General features: G+C 41.0%; 1 protein-coding gene across 1 annotated transcript; it reads right to left on the minus strand.

Annotated features, from left to right (window-relative positions):
* Positions 1-1,060: 1,060 nt before the first annotated feature.
* On the minus strand, positions 1,061-19,288 carry armc2 (armadillo repeat containing 2). The gene is made up of 17 exons (XM_022764265.1): positions 19,039-19,288; positions 18,864-18,936; positions 18,324-18,489; positions 17,562-17,688; positions 14,123-14,190; positions 13,276-13,383; positions 12,179-12,363; positions 11,901-12,003; positions 11,511-11,725; positions 10,707-10,852; positions 9,281-9,380; positions 7,451-7,781; positions 5,559-5,681; positions 5,268-5,381; positions 4,713-4,845; positions 3,325-3,479; positions 1,061-3,069 (listed from the first exon to the last, which is right to left on the minus strand). Exons 1-17 carry the CDS (start codon positions 19,254-19,256, stop codon positions 2,936-2,938), a joined length of 2,499 nt encoding a protein of 832 aa, XP_022619986.1. The 5' UTR covers positions 19,257-19,288; the 3' UTR covers positions 1,061-2,935.
* Positions 19,289-21,371: the final 2,083 nt, after the last annotated feature.

A 21,371-nucleotide genomic window follows, 5' to 3' on the forward strand; every position in this document is an offset into this window, starting at 1 on the left:
AAGAACACTGTCTGAGCCCTTTTTGAGTTTGACTGTACACGTGTGGATGAGGTCTGTGTTCGTGATGACTGAGGTGTGGATGTCTGTGTGTGTTTCACACAAATGACAGAGAAAAAAAAAGTACGTCTTTGAATTTCATGTGTCAAAAAAAGAAAAAAAAAAAAGAAAGATAAGCGAGGCACTTTGAAGGAAAGACTTCTTGCTTCTGCTGTAGCTCTGTTATTGTGAGATACTTGTTTATCATTTGTTGATGATGATGTCTTTATTTTTCTGGTATTGGGGAAAAAAAAAGAAAAAAAAGCTAATCAAAAAGAATGTTAGAAACCAGGTTTTCCAGGAGGGATTTGCTTCCGGTTGCCCTAACCACACCTTATCTGTCTTCCGCTTATCCCTGCTGCCTGGTCGCCCTAACACTTTCGAAGCTTTGGATTGTGAATTTTACCAGTAAATGAATACCTCTTCTGTTTTTCTCTATAAAACATATAAGAAGTGCTCTTTGGTGAGCAGAGACTCTTTCCGGGCTGCCGTGTTCCCATTGCTCGGGGACCCGGCTCGCCCACACAGGGCCGACTGCGGTCGATAGCTGTCGGACGCAAAAGGTTGTAGCTGTGCTTATTTCCCTGCTAGGGAAGTCTAACCAGTGCAAAAGCAGCTTTTTTTAAATTTTATTTTGAACAGAGGTGTGAAACCTCTGCTGTTTTTGTTTTTTGTTTACTAAAACCAGTAAAGTACTGCATTCTCCTGAGGTTGGATTGAGAGAATCAGACAGATGAATGAGTGATATCTGGAGAAGGAGGATAAGGAGGAGGGTGATGATGATCAAGGAATGGTACATTTGGAAGTGGTTTGAGAGGAAGTGGAGGTTTTTTCAGACTTCTGACTGATGTCAGTTACTGACACTTTTTATATGAAATTATATGAAAAAGACGAAAAAAAATAAACTATGATATTGAAATGTTGTGTATCATTCGTAGTTTTCTCCTAAACAATTTGATTTCATTGCTTCATCAAAGAGATTGTATTAGATGTGGAGAGGCCTACACAATTCAGGAATCAAACAGTCATAGCACAATCACTGTCACCATCAGCTCACTTCCACTGCTCAGTTGCAGGAATGCAGGAAGTTAAACAACCCATGGTAATTAGAAAGCATAATTGCTTTTATGCAAAAGATGACTCATGAAAAGACATGGAGTTTTATTCTCACACCTTTTGTTCCAAAGTACACTTTGATAGCAAAGCTGACTTCATTATCAGTAAGCTGAACTCAGGGGGATAGTTCAGTTTGTCACCAGTGCAGTCCAGGGACTTTCATGTGAATTTCATTTTACTGTATAAGCTTGACAGGTCAGTTTCTCTTTGCTGCTGACCAACACTTAGCTCAAGATAAGGGGGAATTCCATGTTGGACACCTTTAGCTGTGTTTCCTGATTACATCCATGTCACACCTCACGGGAAAAAATCCTTGACTTCGTTGTGAGGTAATCTGTCTGAACTTCAGGGTTTTTCCCATCGAGGCCAGAGAAGCCTGTCTGTCAAAACACAATCACCAGCAGAAACTCACTGTTATCCCCCGCTGACCAAACTGCCTTCACATTTTGGTGGCTTTCCCAGATAATATGGCATAGGAAGCATTTTCTTTGAGTAACTTTGATATCAGCCAGCCAACTGTCTTTCATATCAACCTGAGAAATTCTGTGTAGAGAACAATGTTTGTTACTAGCTCTGGCTAATGAGTTGTTTAGGGGTTTTTGAAACATCAGCTTGTCTTGTGGTTGTTTAAAGGTCACTATTGTGTGAGATCTGGGGGAACTGACACCGGGGGTTTTTGAATTAAGTGCCGTTTCTGATTTGTTTCGATGTGATAACGATGTGATTTTGAAATGCTGTACTTTAGGCAACTTGGTGTAACTTGTAAGCACTGCCTGGCCCCATATCTGTGTAATAATAAAGGCTTTGAGAAGCAAAATGTTTCCTGCTTTCTTCTGCTTTATTACGAACAAGTTCCAAAGTCACACAATACACCGACAATAAAGGATTTGCTCATGAGGTAAATTCAAGGTTAGTCATCTGTTTTCAACACTACATTATCATAAAACTATCTTAACAACACAAAGCAGATCAAATCTGTTATATAAATGTGCAAAGAACTTGTATTAAATTATCCCTGTACATGTGAAGATACCCTAAATGAAAGTTAAAGTGCATAAGAGGTTATAAATGTTAACAAAATTAAAAAAAAAAGGCTGCTGGTATTGTTAAGAAAAGGATGCTATGAAAATAAATAAAAAAACATATACGGATGGAAGTGCAAGTGTTTTTTCTGTAGACAAGAATTGAGAAAAGAATCTAGTAATTTTATATATATACAGTATATATATACGGTATGTCCACACATTTTTTTTTTACCATTCCATCCCGATTCAGCCTGCCTCTTATATTTTGCATAATTACCATTATCAGCCAATAAAGCTTTTCAATCAAAAATCTATTGCTTTGAGTATGAAACACTGACCATCTATAGGCTTTAAAACTGGCTGTAAAAAGCTGGTAGCTTCAGCGTTCATGAAAAAACAGCATCAATAGTCGGCTTGAATTATGAGTATTTAGCCATAACTTCAAAAAATGACAAGCACTGGGAACATACTTGAGCATGTGGTTGGACAGTGGAGACGTAAACTATTCTGCAGCAGCAGTCTGAGATGTTTTAAATGTGTTTTGACACTTTTTCTGCAGTGAAAACTCTTTGTTCAAGCTGATCATCTCTGCTTTCTCTATGGCGATGGCTATTGACCTTTACAGACACATTTCAAACCTACAAGAGATGAGTGTTTTATACTAATAAGATGAAGCAAATACTTCATCCTATCCGTTTTGACGGAGGATAAAGGATTTACTTATGGCAACATGACTCCTAACTTCATGTAACAGTGTGTCAGGCTGTCAGGTCCAGAGGCTGGAGGATTTTCATCAGTTTTTGAGCTACAGGTAGGAATTCCAACTCCCAGCATGCTCTGTGAAAATCCCTCATGTCTTCATTTTCTATCCACTTCAGGGCCTCCTCTTCATCTATGGAATAGATTAAAAACAGTGGACAGAGGATGAGAGGGGGCAGTGTGAGGTTTCAGGTTCCTTTTCAGTGCTTTACATTGACATGTTTTATGTTCAGGCAGCTCCCAGATGTGACCATCGAGGTTTTAGTTCGTGTTAGTGTGACTATCTCTGTTCCTCCCTTCCGCCTGAGGGCCACTGATGTGAGTAAGAACATGTTCTCTCCAGCATGGCTCCCTCCCTTGTTATGTAAGGATTAGTAATAACACCAACCTAAGTATGTAGTGAGGATCTCCAGCAGGGACTCTCTCTCCTTTGTATCCAGCAGCTTCTCTGAACCACCACCGATCAGGTTCCACAGCGCCTGACAAATCTGTCCTGCCAGCTGCCAATCACCTGGTCCGAAGTCTCTCAGGCTGTCCACGAGACTGTTCACACAACACACACACACACACACACGGACACACATCATATGACTCAAGGGAGCGGGATTCACATGACCGGCAGGTTTGTGGGCATTAGCTCCACTTCATTGAATGTACAGTACATCTGAAAGAGGACTGTGCGCGTGCGTGTGTGTGTGTGTGTGTGTGTGCGTGCGCGCGTGTGTGTGTGTTTGTGTGTATGTGTGTGTGTGCACGCCTGTGTGTGTGTGTTTGTGTGTGTGTGTGTGTGTGTGTATGTGTTTGTAAAGGGGAAATGAGAACCTAATTGTTTAAGCAAAGCTCCCTTTTGGAGTGATAAGTGATAAGCCTGCACTATAGTAAGAAGATTTCACAGAATCTGTCCCTCTTTCAGCTCTCATGAGTTAAAAATGTACAAATTAATCTAAATTGACAAATCAGTAATAATAACATTGTATAACCACTGTGAACAAATAACATCAAGGCTCAGATGATTAGTAGCATCTTGTTAATACCAGTAGAGTGGTTGGTGCTCATTGCTCATGTCTGTGAAAATGCTCTTAAAGGAACAGCTTGGCATTTTGGGAAATACACTCAAATCTTTGTGTTGGTCATGGTCATGACATGTACTGCAACCTTATTGGCAGTCACCTTCATTTTCATTCACTGATATAGAATCCCTCTCCTTCTTTTTCTCAAAGAAGGACTGCATTTATATAGTGCTTTTCTAGTCTCAGTGACCACTGAAAGTGCTTTACACTACTAGTCACATTCACCCATTCACACACACATTAATGCAGCGCTTGCTATATACACATCACATCTCTATCACACACACATTCATAAACCGATGGTACATTGGGAGGAATTTGGAGTTCAGTATCTGCCCAAGGACACACCGGGCTGGACTGGAGGAGCCGGGGATTGAACCACCGACCTCCTGATTAGAGGACGACCCACTCTACCCCCTGAGCCAGCCCTGACAGCCGCTCTGATTTTTATGCAGTTATCAGTTATTTATTAAATTTAAAATTCTGTTAGCCACCAAGATGTTCTTAACTATATTGAACTTTTTAATTCATCATCATATTTTAATCTCAAGAGAACTGATCCAGGTACAGAAGATCTGCTTCTTCAGAACCTTGAGTAAATTTAGTGGAAAGTCTGTAAATTGTCTGTGAATTGTCAAATACAATTAAAATCTCCACACAAACTCTCCCCTACATGAACAAACCCTTAATCCCTAAGTGTCCTTACTTGGCAGCAGCCCCCTCTAGTGAGAGACTGACCCGGTTGGGAGGGTCCAGAGCCAGGTTGGTGAGGACCCCGCAGGCTGAAAAACACATCTCAGTGCTTTTTGAGTCGAGCAGCGTCACCACAAACTGGTGCACTGAGGGAGAGAAAGTGGAGAAAGATGACAGAGTGATTGAGCGGACAAAGGACAAAGCAGGGCAAAGATAAAGAGGGCCGCTATCACCAGCGTCAGCGGGTATGTTTATACTGACTGTTGCTGGCCTTGCAGATAAGTCCAGCCCAAACATGACACAACAGTACAGTGTACCGGTATTCTGTGACTATGCACTCAGCTTCCTGTAAAGTTCTGTGCTTGGAGGATACAATTTATAAATCTTGACAGGTGCATTCTTCAATTTATTTATGTTCATCAATATCAGGCTTTGATTAGATGGGACGTTTTGATTCTAACATGCCAACTTTTCCTGCAAGAGTAAAATAATATGGCTTACAATACTATGACATAGTCCCATGCTGGAGTCTTCTGTGTGTGTCTGTTTGTTTGTGTCCACCATTTACCTTTGTTTTGCATAATAAAGTCCCGCACATCATTGGACTGTGACAAGTTTCCATACACACGGGTGGCTTCAAGCATGGCGTCCATACTGGAGCTGAGCACCAACTTCAGCATTACTGATGTAAAAAGACAGGGTGAGCAGACAAAACAGAGGAATGGGGGAGTGAAAGGGGGAGGATAATTGAAAAAAAAAAGTGGGACAAAATTAAGAGTTAAATTGGCAAATGGAAGCATACTTTCATTGTTTTTATTTTTCCTTTCTACATTAAAATCTGCCACTCTTAGAGTCTTACACTTTGCAATGGCGAGTTGACTGTGTCTGATTGCAGAGCTTTCTTCCTGGTAGAAGGACAGGTTGTTGATGGTGGCAGCCACATTCACCAACAGCTCCTCGCTCTCCTGCACAGACCTCAAATCTGTGTTACCCACATACACACACAAAAGAACAAGATAGAAAATAATCATGAGTAAGAGAAACCTTTAATTAACTTGACTTGACTTTTGACTTTTTACAAAGATGTCAAAATGTTTGTCTTTTTTCCCTAAAAATCCTCCTGTATAAGGTGCAACCAACAGAGGGAGCATCCACACTGCACAGCCATGAGGAACAGGCCTTAATGCTCCTGAAATATTACTGCTCACTATTCATTCATGTGAAGTGACACTCATTCTGGTGACGAGAAGAGTCAGAGCTCAGAATAAACTGCTCTCTCCCTGATAATGACTACCCAGATGAATCCAGATGAAGGCATCACTTCCTTTTATGTTGATGAAGGGGAGAAGATAACATAAGGGTAAATGATAAATCTTTGAACCATGTATGGTGTAAAGTTTTTCATATTTTCAAGAATAATGCAGGAATAAATAGATATACATGGTAATTTACAGATAGAACAATTATAGAGTATTTTAAATGAGATAAATACATGTAGAAACGCAGTGAGCCCCCTGGGTTTTCAGCCTTTTTGCATATTACAGCTCCACACTGATGTAACAGTGTGACATTATCATAAAAGCAGCTGTTATCTGTGGTTAATTTTGGCCTGATATAGTCAGTTTGATCATGAGCTGCATACAAAGGTCAATGTGACCCAATCCAAGCAGGCATGACAGTGTGAGAGGCTTGGAAACCAAGTCTGTTCCTGATATAGCAGCAGATGTCGTGTACTCGGTCATAAATCGCGGGTATTGCGGTTGCACTGTCAACCGGCGCCTGTGTCACACAGAATTTTGTTTCTGGATCTGACTGGATATGCCGCTTTGTTGTGCCCCCCCCCGCCCTCTCCCTCCTCTTCAAAGCTCTGTAATGTAAAGCAGCGCAGCCCGTAATGAACTTGATCAAAACAGTTCATCGATCAGCCAAGCCTGCTCTTTCATTCTCTATTGAGATTTTGTTTTCTGTCTCCAGCTGTCACACCAGCTCCATATTCCGCCTTCAATTGCTCATTTTATGTTTCTGTCTTCAGTTACTTAATTTACTTCCTATCTTACTCACTGGCCACAGTCACACACCCCTCTATCCTTTAAAGTTTGCCTATTTTTTTTTACACTAGTTTGACCTCTGTTTTGTTTATTTAATTCTCTTTCCTAACTGCCATGAAGCATGTGTAGAAGGTACGCTGCAGAGAAATTGAGAGTTTCACACCCACCTGTGTATCAGTTCAACCTGTCCTGAAACCATCTAACCACATGGGAGAATTTCACACACACAAACCAAGTCGGCTGTGAGATGTGACAGAACATCCTGCTCATGCAGTGAGGTGCTTCGCTCTGTCAGACTCAAAAAAAAAAAAAAAAAAAAAAGAAAAAAAAAGCCAAACCAAACCAAAAGAGGATGTGCTGTGTATTGAACAGAAAGCACTGAGAGGAAAGCAAGCGATGGAATGAACAGACAAATGAGGAGTCTGTTTTCGACCAAAGTCATGTCTTGTTCCCAGCACAAGGGAAGTGGTTGGGTACCTAAGCAGATACTTCAGTTACTTACAATGCAATAAACATCTATTTTTAAACTTATCAGAACTCCAGGTTGTCACGCACTGCTTCCTTTGTATGACAGAGATACAATATGAGTATTACAGCTCTAAATCTGCTATTGATTGTACTTTTTGCCATTTAATAAATTATATAGATAAAAAGTGAATGACTTAAGGAGAGTGTTGATGAGTTCTTCCTGCTCTCTGCTCACCGAGTGTCTCCATCAGAAGCTGAATGCAGGCTGTGTTGGTTGCCAGCGCCGGACCTACAGCTGGATGGATGCACATGTTCGCCAGCACCCTGACCAGCTTCACCAGCACGTCATCGTCCTCCTGCACGCTCGTGGGTGGAGCGGAAGGTTTGCTGAGGGAAGAGGCACCTGTCTGTGAGGGCGTGTGTGGAGACGCATCTCTTCTCTGGTAGCTGTCGTACACTTGGAGGAGTGTGTCCATGCAGCCCTGGCACTGGAAGAGCTGCAGCCTAGCCTCGTCGCTTTTGGCTGTGAGGTTCCCGAGGGTGAAAAGAAGGCGCACAACAAGGTCCTGTGGGAGAACAGTGGGAGAAATTTGTTTATATGTTTCGTACTATCGCATATTTGGTTGAAAGGCCAAACTGCCAAAGTTACTTTCAAAGTTTCAAACAGTGTTCACTTAACGTTTCCTCTTACAGCATTTTAGTCAGTGTAAGATGTAGTATGTAGACAGTGTATGACATATATTATGAGCTTTCTTTGTACTTAGTGGTTTCATATTTATCAGCTTAATGTATAATAGTACTTTAGGGCAGCAACTAACAATTGATTTCATTACAAATGAATCTGTAAGTAACTTTCTTTATTAGTTAAGTATTTGTTTTGTCTGTAAAATGTCAGAAAGAGTCAACATTGCCCAGTATACTTTCTCAGAGCCCAAGTTGACATCTTCATCTATTAAATGTTGTTGGATCAATCAGTCCAAAATCTAAAGATATTTAACTTACAATCACATGAAACAGAGAAAATCCTCTGTGGTGGAATCGGGAAATTTTTGGGATTCGAACCGAGGCAATTAGTCACTAATAAATATAGTTCCAATAACAATTTTCTGTTGATCGACTTTAAGCTTCAGCAGTAGAGGTTGATTGTTTTTAACTAGGAAATGAAAAGCAGACAACATTAAATCCTATGAGACTGTGTTTACAATTTGAAGATCAGCAACAACTTCACCTGCAGCACAGTGAGCCTGCCCTGTCAAGTAGCACTATTGTCAGTGTCAGTCATTTTCCCTAGAGGGTTTGGAGCAGTGTAAACATGTTTGAGTGTAACTACACCCAAAGTTTTCAATGAGTTATTGCACATTTACTGAGAAAAAAGGGTGACAAACAACACCCTGTTTTTTCACATTTGTATCCTGACTCTCAAGTAAATAAGGTGAAGCACACGTGAGCCAGGAACATACTCAATTCTCCCATAAATGCGCACTGACATTGATATGAGGACAGGACTCGCTGCTCATCACCTCTTACTGTCAAGTGTGTGTGTGTGTGTGTGTGTGTGTGTGTGTGTGTGTGTGTATTTGAAGGCGTTGGTATGTGTTTATTCCCAGTTAGATTAAAAACATATGTCAGTCAAGTCTCCTCCCCTCCACCTCTGCATCACCTCTACTCTACTCAAGCTCACCTCCTTTACTGTTTTTTTCCTTTTCTCCTCCCTTCCTCCCTCCCTTTCCTCTACTTACTCAGCCCCTCCTGGGATGATAAAATGTCAAAACACACACACACACACACACACACACACACACACACACACACCCACACACACACACACACACGCACACATGCACCCCCACACACGCATAGCAGAGCAGAGACTGAAACAGGAACACCACGTGCAGATGGACACAATGTCCCGTAAATGTGCTTGGACTTGTACATAAACAGCTTGCTCTGAAGGTAAACATGCTTAGTGGAGCTACATCATGAACACCGGAAAAACTTGTCTTCTCTAAGACATACACACTAAAGCACACACACATACAAATGCAGGGGAGGCTAGCGGACTCACCTGTTTTTGGTGATGTTTGGTCAGCAGTTCTAAAAATAGTTGGTAGCAGTCGGGGGTCTGGGCCAGGGCGAGGCGGCACTCCGAGTAAGAGGAGAGTTTACTGAGAGAGAGGGGACAACAAATACCGCCAACCATTAAACTCTCTGACTGCTCCGCTGTGCCGACTACATATGGAGATATTAAATCAACACTGATAATGGATAAGTAGGCCTGGGCTGGAATCTCATTTTTATGTTTTCACTATCTTGTGCAAAATTATTCAGACAGTATTTATTTTAACAGTACTAAAACAAATCTAAAATTGCGTTGCCTTATAATTTGCATCAGAAAAACAGTTCCTTTGCACACTAAAGTACTAAATGTTCTATTTTGTGCTTCATACACTGATAATGTACTTGTGCCAGAGATGGAGGCTGGAGTCCTGGAGAGAGGATTTGAAGATGAGCATAATTTGTGTCATTGTGCTCTGGTGCAGGCACTGAGACCAGAGGGGACTGGGACTTGAGTAACTTTGGTGCCAAAGCCCTGTGCCAGGTTTTACACTGGATAATTGTCCCATGTACCACTATGAAAGGTCAAGTGGACAGCTGGCACGTATTGCATAGCATTTATTCTGAAGTATCCTAAGTACAGTGGGAAGAAAAAGTATGTGAACACTTTGGAATGACCTGGTGTTCTGTTAATTGATCATGACATGAGATCTGATCTACAAGTCATAAGTATAGACAAACACAATGTGCTTAAGCTAATAACACACAAATGATTATAATCTTCTGTGTATTTATTGAACACACCCATTAATCATTCACAGTGCTGGTGGAAAAAGTAAGTGAGCCCTTGGATTAAATAACTGGATGAAATGTTCAGGAGGAATTTTGGACCATTCTTCCAACAGAACTGCTTCTGCTCAGCCATATTCTGAGGATGTCTGGTGTGAGCAGCTATCTTCAGGTCATTCCACAGCATCTCTATGGGGTTAAGGTCTGGGCTCTGACTGGGCCATGCCAAATTTTACTTTGATGTTTAGAGTAATTGTCCTGCTGCATCACCCAGCTTCTATTGAGCTTCAGCAGGCTGAGAGCCACCCTGACATTATCCTGTAACATACCTTATACACTTGGGAATTCACTTGCACATTCAGAACTCTACAGTTGAAAAGCTGAAAGTTGTAAGGAAAAGAGAGGGAGAGTGATTGCTGGAGAAAGAAGAAAAAGCAGAGAACAGAGGGTGAGAAGTGAATGATGGTCTGTTTTGATTCAGCTCATTACAGGTTGTGATGGTTTACATTAGTGAGCTGCAGAGAGAAGCAGGAAGAAGTAAGGGAGAAATTATCCCCAACAACAAAGACAATTTTGACTCCCAGCCACAATTGGGGTGAGACATTGAATCAAATTATTATAACCATATGGAAGTCTGTGTATGATACCTGTATATTCTGGAAATGTTGGTGCAGATGTCCTGGTCTTTGCGGTGATGATGCAGCACCAGACAAAGCTCTGACAATACAGAGAAGGAAACAAAGAGTGGACGGGAATCAGGGTGATCGGCAAGGTTCCTCAGGGTCGCTGTCAGCTACAGGGGTCAGAGGTCAGACGGAGAGAGACAAAAAGGGAGAGAGAGGGTTGAGAGTGCGGGTTAGCAAGTGGAAGTCTGCACACATAGTACCTTAAGGGTCTGTATTTAGGTCAGTATTGCGTGTCAGTGTTGTATCGTGGCTTGCACACAATGTCAGTCATATGCTCATTAAGGCTGGCTGCTGGCCTGTACAGGACAGCATATAGTAGAGCGACCGGAAACTATTCAGTATGGACATCAATCATTCTATCACCAGAGGGAAACAGAAATTTCCAAACACACGGCAGCACTGAAAGTCCTGCAAAGTCGTGGTCTGCTTATTTCCCTCCTCTAACAGCATAATGACTTGTGTTATATATATCAAATGAAGCGCTGGCTTACTTGTGTGGTTAACTGCAATCATGTTCAGAGGAATGAAGCAGGGTGTGTTTTGGACTGAAATGTCCAAGCCAGTACAGAACATCATGCTCTTGTAGCAGCTTATATACCAGACATAAACAAAAACATTTTTGTCTAACAGTGGGGAAATCTGCATCAGCCAACAAATACATAAAGAAGAACATTTAACATTTTGTTCCTTTCTTTTGACCTAGAATAACTGTGTTTCTTTAGTTGCTGTCCACCAAATATCAAATGATTCATAAGTCTTTCACACCTGTACAAGGATGTGCCCAGCTATAGCGAAGTGGGTCTCTTCTACTGTGTGGAGCCTCTGGAGGAGTTTCTGGGCCACACCAATACAGTTCTTTTCTAGCAGGAGTCTGAGGATTGCACTGTTCCCTGAGAGAAATTTCAGAGTGCCAACGCAGTACAAGAGAGCTTCTCCAGATGTAGACACATCCTCATAGCTCAGCACGCCCAGCAACGAGTCTAAACATACAGATAAAAAAAGAAACACTGGATGGAATATTTGCCATTTTCAATGATAGGGTTCAGGGGGTCACAAAAATGGCACCAGATCGATATAAAATTAACACATAAGGAATTACATTTAAAAACAGGATTTGGTACAGAATGGGAAACCACTGAACTAGATCATCCTGACCTATAATAGAGTTGTTCTGGAAGAGGAGGTCGTTGGTTTCACTGCGGCTGATCTGGAAGATGAGCTTACAGATGTTGAGGAGGTTGTTTCCACTGATACACAGCTGGAGAGAAAAATGCAAAAAAGAAAAACCTTCACATAACTTTTGTATAAAGCACTTAAGTGCCCTGGATGCCCTTTGTGATAGAGACTTAGTGGCAGACATGCTGAGACACACACACACACACACACACACACACACACACACACACACACACACACACACACAGATGACTCACAGCAAGGCAAAGCTTGGCGATGTGCAGGTTGAGCTGAGCAGAGTTGAGGTCGATGAGGCGGAAGAGTGTTCGAAGAATCCCTGACCTCCTCTTACAGCGTCGTCCGAGCATGGCTGCTTCTGCCAAGGTGCCATGGAGACGGTCACAGAAATCACACAGACGGTCCACCGAGCCCTCGGAGCTGCCTGGCATCGCAGGAAAGCACATATTACAAAAAAAGAGAGAAAAAAAAACAAGTCAAGTTCAGGGCAACTTGTCAAACATTCAGAAAGTAAACATCCCAAAATGAAATCACTCACTTGTGTGTGTTGGCAAGTGTGCATCCATATAAATACCCATGTGAGTAATAGTTTGTGTATGTTGTGATATGTATGTGTAATTCATTTGGGCTCTGCTGCATGGTATGCATTTATTATTTGCATGAAGAACTTGAGGTTAAATTCTCAACATCAACAATACATTGCAGAGCAGTAAAATAGCATTGCCCTTCCTTTTCTAAGAAGCAGCTTTGACTTTCAATAGTCAAATGCAGGGAAACAATTCTGCAACAGGCAGCTACAATCTTGACGCAGAGGAAGAGAGAGGGTGGAGTCTTTTCCTTGTTTTTGAGGTAAAATAAATGTTTTCCTTGCATAAATAACAGGGTTTGGCCATTTCTAAAAAAGGTCGGCCGCAGTCTCACACTCGACACTTCGCTGCAGTTTCCCACTGCAATCTGAAAGGTGTTTTATGCATGAGCCAGAAGGCACTTGGTGCAATAAATATTTAATATTTATCTTTCAAATGAATTTTCCATTAAATTTGTAGAGTGTTAAAATATTTACAGCCATAGATTTCACTTCATGGGTGCCAGACTGCAGTTTCAGGCTGAGACAATTCTGTATAGATGCCAAACATAACATTATCTGTTTTGTTTGCCTTTCTTCAATGGTTGAAATGATAGTGGCTTTTCATTTTGTGAGACCTTATGTATGACTATTTCTCAGCCTGCTGGTTGAAAAAGGAAATCTAATAAGGAAACACAGAAATGAGGGACTGATGTATGTCATGTGTTTGCACTTTGTTTTTGAGGTTCCTTATTGCACTGGCCACACAACCTGCAACCACAGTCTCCAGTTGTTGTAGAAGAGGACCAATCGTATTGTTCCACACCAGTGACTCTGCATCCTCCTCTGTGCTTGTGGTGTTCTTTCCATTCCCCAGCTCTGAAATGTGTGGAGAGAATTGCAGTTAGCCACCTCCAAATGCAGACGGTGAACAAGAGTGGCAAGCATGGTTCACAAGTTCACTGTCTTAAAATAAAACAGCAGGAAGTTTGATGCCACAATGAAAGGTCACCATCCACAGCTAAACTTCCTCTGATTTGTGTCTGTGCTGATGTGACATAGCCTGCATGTGGGCATGTGTGTGTGTGTGTGCATGTGTGATGAAAACACTTGTGTTTGTGCACGCAAATGTCTGCAGTCTCTCACACATCATGTACCTTTTTTCCTTTTTGCTAAACATTTGCATACCCCCCTTGCTTGTTGCTTGGTGTGATGCAGGAAACTGTGGTTGCCCAAACCAACAGCTCTCTCAGCTATTGGCTGGCTTCCTCTCGAGGTGGAAATGAAGCCCTTAGCAACAACACCCCAATCAAAGTTTGACAAAGTCTTGTTCATTTATAGAGAGAGAGATGTGTCTATGTTTTTGGTGAAATAACATTTCTAGCCCCAGGACTATATACTGTGGTATTATCTTTAGACATGCTTACATTGATTTGGTTTTTGATATCTTGGTAGAAATAAAATAAAATGATTGAGTGAATGAGTGGTATGTTACAGTAAAGTTGGTGAGTAAAGTTGCAACTACACTTTTATTTCTACTTGCTGTACAAAATGTACCATTTCTGTAAAAAAAAAAAAAAAAAACAGCCGCAAGGTAATTTAGTATATCTGGACAAACCTGTTCTCTGTCCTGTTGTGCAGTCTGTGGGTCTAACTCCTGAGTCAACAACAGGCTGCGTTATTCTACTGTTGGTACAAAGAAACAAAAACACAAAGAGTGTGGTTATATCAGATTCTGCGCATGAGATGTGACTACTATTTGTTTTTGTTAAATTTCATTGACTTTGGGAGTTTTGGTTAATTTGGACATAAAAGAGGTACACAAAATATTTAAAGCATTAATTCTCATGTCAAAGAATACATTTCCATGAAAAGTTGCTGACCTGATGCACCATGTTCATCAAGTGCCACTAGGTGTCCCTGTTGCAGCAGAGGTTGAGATGTGTGTGCAGGTGCTGTGTGTGTGTGTGTGTGTGTGTGCCTATGTATGCACATACTGTATGTACTTACACTTATGACAATAGATGTGTATATGTGTGTATATGTGTTTGTTTGTGTGTGACAGCTTGTACGTTTCTGTGTGTGTGTGAGTCCTTGTATCTGTGCTTGCGTGTGTGACACTGAGCATCTCAAACTGCAATCCCCAACAGACAGGAACTAAGGACTTAGCTTTGTGGGCAGTCTGGTTAAAGCTGTTCATGATTTGTCAATGTGAGCTGTCTCCACAGTCTTACTGTTGAAAAATGTGCCCAAAAAACATGCACTGTGTCATGCTGTGCTATGTGTTGTGGCTTGCCCTCTGCATATGACTGTTGAATCTTAATCCCTGCATGTCACTGTCAAATCCATATTTTTCCACTCACACACAAAGAGAATGACTCAGTGCCACAACAAATTCTATGACACGACAGGTAGTATGACATATGATGTATTACTACGTGAACAAGTGAAAAAACAATTATTAATAAATAGAGATAAACACAAGCAGCATGTTCAGTCATCCTAATCAGCTCTATCCATCCATCCATCCATTAGCTATATGGAGCTATATATTAGCTATATGGAGTCCCGGGGGGGCTGGAGCCAATCCCAGGTGACATTTGGGTGAGAGCGGGGTACAGCCTGGACAGGTCGCCAGTCCATCACAGTGCTGACATATAGAGACAAACAACCAGTCACGCTCACACCTTTAGAATTGCCAGTTAACTTAATCTGCATGTCTTCGGACTGTGGGAGGAAGCTGGAGTACCCAGAGGGAACCCACGCACACACATGGAGAACATGCAAACTCCACACAGAAAGGCCCCAACCCTGGGTTGAAACCCAGAACCTTGTCGCTGTGAGGCTGCAGTGCTAACAACTGCACCACTGTGCCACCCCTAATCAGCTCTATTACTGCAAAATTTGATTCACAAATCTCACAAAGTGAGAATAACCTTTGAAAAACATGTAAAACTGTAATCACTATTATGTTATCAGGACTGTCTGAAGCTTCCAGAGTGACATTAGTACAAAAGGCTTACTCTCAAGATGGAATATTTCTTTGAGCTTTTACACTCAAGTGAGCTTTATTTCATGGTCTTGTTGACAGGTATGAGAGAGAAGATGACCCCAGCTATTGTAAAAATGTTCCCCTTTCATTCCACTCAAGCATCACCTGAAGGTGTTGCTTGATGACATATACAGTATGTGGTCGTTACTTTAGAGTGCACTTTCACTTTGAAGGAGATTTAGTGATTGGTATAAGCTGGCACACAGGGCATATGCAGCAGGGAGTGCTGGCTGAGGCATGTTGCAGTGAATGTCAGAGAGGGGGCTTTGGCTCTGTATGATAGGATTAAGAGCCTGATAATAAGGCTTCTTTGTGTGATACTGCATTCTCTGAGACATGACCTCATCCCTGTCTTAGGCCTGGCCAGTGCACTGCAGTCACAACACACGCTGCTGCCAGCCTTGCCCAGATGGGTACCCAAATCTAATAGAGAGCCATTTGGAGCTATAAAGCTCCGGCTTATTGGAGAAAAAGAACCTAGTGGATGTCTAATCTCCCCTATCTTTATATTCCATCCAACTCATCATATTAATCTGTCATGCTGTGTCTATTTCCACTTGCAGTTAGTGTACTTCTGGTTTGACTATCGCTGCGATTTTCACTCTGTATGTCTCTGTCTAATGCACCTTTTATGTTGCTCATTGCAACACTAAAGAACAGTGCATCAAAAACTCTGACCTAACACTAATCAAGAAGTGGAAGTCTTTAGACTTACCCTCTTTCATCATAAATTGACCACAGTCTGATCTCTTGGGACCTCTTTGTCAGCAACAAGTTATACAAACATTGTGTGTTAACTTGGCTTGCGAGGGAGGAGGATATGCTGCGGGCGATAGCCCAGATTTCCTGTAAAAGTGTTTTATGGTCTGTCCCCCCTCTATAGCCCCGGCTGCCCCACCCAATCGATAGTCGGATGGATTGTAACGACAGCCCCCGACCTCATGCCCAGAGTTATGCCCCTCGTGCTGACACACAGCTGATGAGGTCGGCAGAAAAAAGCAGAGCTTTTAGCCTCTCTGCACTGTGAAGGTGTAAAAGCTGACACATGATAGTAATGACAGATAGAGGCAGTTTCATTGGGGATGAAGCTCACCAAGAAGCTGGATTTAACTGTGACCAAGATATAGTGTACAGTAAAGTATATGAGGGTTTGAAATGGGGTTGAGCGTCTCAAGTTGAAGAATTTGTCTGTTAGTTAGTGACACCATTGCTGGTCTAATTGACTTCATATATTCAGCTGTCATCACTGGTAACTGAATATATCTAAAAAGTTTTGGCTCTGGATCAAGTAAATTAGTGGTTTGAAAACTTTCTGCTTTGGAAGATACTGTAGTTGTAATTAAAAGAACAATCCAAGATTTTGACCGTACAGAATCCACTCCAGAAATGGGATATGAGCATTTTGTGTGTTGTCCAAGTAATCATGACTAAAGGTGTATGACTTTTTTTTTTTTTTACAAATATTACAGATGGAAACAACCCTTTAATAGCATTAGACAACACTAGTAACTTACACTAGATATGAGTTTGTCTAATGTCAGTCTTGGCACAATATATGACATGTCAATCAGTCTGAGAGTGATAGCAGTTTCCAGAATTGTGTTTTAATTTTTGATTTTTGTTGACATTTGGATCAGTGGCTGGGCATTTAAGTGAAAAACAAGACACTAACAATGATTTGGTTTAATTTTTCTCTTCTCTTCCCAGCAGCATATATAAGTTATGGACTAAAAGATTAACACAAAAAACCATTAGAAACTCCATGCAAAAAGAGAGAGGCAAGAAAGTGAGAAGGAGGTGGAGGAGGATTTGATGAAAGGGAAAAACGGGAGGCACAAACTCCGTCTAGTAATGGCTACCACTGCAACCTTTGTGTACAAATAAATCTTCAACTCATTGTCAGACTGTCACTTCAGTCAAAAAGAGGGAGCAGAAGAGGGTGGGAGAGCAGACGAAAGAGAGAAAGACAGATCTTGCAAATCAAACGGAAGAGCAGAAAGCGTACCTTTCACTTGTTGTTCTGTGTGGGCCAGGTCTGTGGGGACCACTGTGGACCTTGGTGTGGTCTGTATTGAGGAGTTGTTGAGTTGATGGCTGATTTTGATCCAGGCCTGGGTTTAATCTTTCTGTCACTAAACACGTAGAAAGGATGTGGCCAGAAGTTATTTACAGGTTGCTGCTGTGTGCTGCAGTCAAATTTATACTTCTTTCACGGAGCAAAAGTACAAGTGTCCATTCATTCGTACACAATCACACGCTGCACACATACAATATTTGTGTACAGGGAAAAGAATTCAGTCAAACTCCATTATCTATTTTATTGCTGTAAACGGTAGAGCAGTTTCACAGGAAAGGGTTTGAGAGAGAGAGGAGTCATTTTCCACTCAAAACAGCAGCAGTAAATTACGTTTTTCATCCAGCCCAACCACAGAGATTGTAAATCAGGTATAATGTCAGCATGTGAATGGCTCTATTCATTTCCATTTGAGAAAACTGCCTTAGCACAAGTGTCTGCACAGAAGATTTAGAGCGATGCATTGACTGAAATAAATGGCATGCTTTTTTTCTCTCACTTTTTTACCTGTTTAACAAATGCACCTTGTGTTATTAGCATTGCATTGTTCGCAATAATAAACACGGTTATCTAATAATAATCACTTTGCTTTGTGTCATACATTCAGTAACTATACACTTTTTAGTTTTTCATTCATACACCGTGTTTTCTCCATTGATCCAGACTTTCATCAATATTTTTTTTCTGACTTACCATCTGTGTATCCCTCTACAGGAGGCAATGTGGTGAGAGATCCAGCCCTGAGGAGCCGTGCCCTTGCCCCTGCCAGCCCCCTCTTCACTTCCAGTGGGTCAGCAGGGGGTTTGGGAAAGGCTTTGAATGCATCTTCAGCATCACATGGGACTGGAAACTTTGGCTTCTGGTGCAGCACAAACATATCAGCGGCATGATGGTGTGAACAATTAGCCAGAGCTTTGATCCACCAATGAAAATACTTGGATCCAGAAAGAGATCATATTGCTATTGTTACTCATTTATTGTTATCTTTTATTTCATATATTAACATTGTAATCCCATTTACTAAAACCAAGTTTTTATCTTGGTTATAAAAACACCAATGCTGATACTAAACTTGCATACAGAGGTGTACACACAGCTTCCATTTGCTGCTTTTTTCAGTGCATTTGAATTCAGTTTTCATGGTAACACTCAGAATATTATAATATTAACCTTAATATAAATTTTTGCTTAGACTATGACATATAGTGTGCGCCTATGTGTGAGGGAACTTACGTGGTTCAGTGGAGAGAGGCGAGTCCCTGAACCTGGCCTTGAATCAGGTGCATCAAAATTTTGAGCATGAAGACTGTAACATGAAAAAATGGATGATTACTTTTACAGGCTAGATGTGACCAACAGTTGATCTCAGAAGGTGACAAACTGAAAAAGGGTTGAGTATATCACTAACCTAAAGGTAGATGGAGGTCTGTTGTCACGATCTGCTCGGACAGAGCTCTTTCCAAAAAGTTGCCTGTGTCCATCTCTGGGAGTAAATGGTCGCTGGGTGGACTGAACTCGCAGAGACTGTCTGGCTTCACTGACAATTTCTGCACTTGTTTTCCTCAAAGTGTTGCGCCGTGGAATGAAGGGGCTGCAATTCTCATGTTTCCTCTCCATAGAGGCCATTTAGGCCTATGTGACATTTGCCAAGACTGATTGCAAATGACTTCAGTGGTTTGACTTCATTATGCGAGTGGTTACGGCGTGTATCACTGATGGGAAACATAAAGTTTGGAGAATGCCAGAACAGAAAATGAACAGTAGGTGTGAAATGCTTCTGACATTGCTATGAAAAACATCCAATATCCAAATCCTTTACTTTAAAGGTAAAAACACCACAATGTATAATCAATCTTAAACAAAAATATGGAAGCATTATCAGCATGATGGTTTACTTGAACCATGATTTACTTTAATCATAAATCTATTTGGGCTTTCGACTGCTGGTTGAATGAAACAATTCATCTGAATATGTGAAATTGGGTTATTTGAAACTATAACAGACATTTTTCAATATTTTCTGACATTTTACTGACAAATCAATTAGTGATGATTAATTGCAAAAAAAGATTAATCATTAGTTGCAGCCCTAACTGTCAGATGAGTAGAGTTAATATACTCAGTTATTCACCACTGATGGCTAGATAGTATTTCTTTTTCCATCCAATGGTCACACGCTTTTTGATGGATACTAAAATGAGACCAACAGTGTGACAGTCCAAAAACAGCTTTTTCTAGGCTTGGAAAAGAGCAGCCTATGGTTTGTCACTTTGAATTAGAGTGCAAAAACGGACTGTAATTTTGGCTAATGATTGAATTTACTGTAGTTAAAATGCAATAAAATGTAGATAACTTCGACGTGGTAAATTATTAAATTTGGTGGATTTTACGACTTAAATGTAAGTGAATGAGAAGTCCCTCTGCGCGTTCACGCTCCGTCTCCATGGTGACCAAATGCTGCGGTGGTAGCTAGGACAACAAACCCAATCAACTAAATAGTAACGTTATAGAAGGCGAGATAAAGTGTTTTTTATCAACTAGATGTAAGGACAGTTGTAAACGTCTGTTCTGTAGTACGTGTACTCAACTCTTTCATGACCGGAAAAGGAGCTGAGAGACAGAATGCGTTTTGAAAGGCAGGTATGACAGCCTACCCACTAGTTAAACGAATCGTGAAGTAAACCAGAAAACTCACCGATAACCGCCGTGAAACCTTGTGTAGGAAATAGTTTTGGACAGATGTCACTCCAACTCTTGAAGTAGCCCTTTCACAAAAGACATGGACAACTACTACAGCTGAAATTTGTTGAAAATTGTAAAGTTTTCGAGCTTGCAGCAAACTAGCTTGAGGAAGACGCGTGCACGAGCAGCGGCAGTCTTGCGCGCCTGTGACGCGCGTTCACCGGCGTTGGATGGTGCAAACTTTCATCAAAGGACCGTGCGTTCATCCCCAGGTATTTTGTTGATTTAAACTGTGTTACAAATCGTCCTAATACAGGCACTGTATATTAACGATAACTAAGTTAAATAAAATGTAAATTGATTTGAAAAAATCAAGTGAGGGTTGAAAAAGTATATTTTTATTTTGTGGAGGTCGCTGACGAAATGATGGGACACGTAAGGTGCATGTATACAAGTCTTCGTCCTCGATTGAGGTACTCTGGCATAGTTTAGTTTATTTGACATTAAGAGAAGGAAGGCATTCAATCACACAAAACAACACAAATTTAAAGAAAGGCACTTGCCCATATAACTGGCCTATTTACATTGTGGATCATGGTGTAAAGACAACATGCATCAATAAAATCACTCCAAGCTAAAGAAATTAAAAAGAAATTATGATTACATACCAATTATAGCCAGAATAGTAAGCTTGCACTTCCAAGTTTCCCATAAGACATACAGTGCTTTGACCATTCTAATGAAATGAATATTCAGTTTATTCTACACTGAAGAATACTTTAAACCTGAGACTAATCCTGGGCACTAAAATGTGGATATTTTATTGCATATCAAACCATGCGCATATGCCCAAATTCAAGCACATTACACCACTGAAATATTCATATCATGTTTGAAAAAGTGCAACTGTTTCCTTTCAGTAAACTATAAAGCCAAAATGTTGAATAGTCCAACATGATGGTTTATAATGTACCTCTCCCACTCAGTGACATTCACTGATCACTGACCCATTATGAATTTATCTCACAATACTGAGAATGTTTAAAATTTACTACATTA

Source organism: Seriola dumerili, unplaced genomic scaffold (assembly GCF_002260705.1).
Source record: "Seriola dumerili isolate Sdu_G_001 unplaced genomic scaffold, Sdu_1.0 BDQW01000025.1, whole genome shotgun sequence".
NCBI classification, from domain to species: Eukaryota; Metazoa; Chordata; class Actinopteri; order Carangiformes; family Carangidae; genus Seriola; species Seriola dumerili.

Coding starts and splice junctions, on each gene's coding strand:
- armc2 (XM_022764265.1), bottom strand. CDS start 19,256: ATGGCCTCTATGGAGAGGAAACATGAGAATTGCAGCCCCTTCATTCCA. Junction 11,726..11,900: donor CCAGAACAACTCTATTATAG/GTCAGGATGATC, acceptor CTGTATGTTTAG/ACTCGTTGCTGGGCGTGCTG. Junction 3,480..4,712: donor CTAGAGGGGGCTGCTGCCAA/GTAAGGACACTT, acceptor TTGTGTGAACAG/TCTCGTGGACAGCCTGAGAG.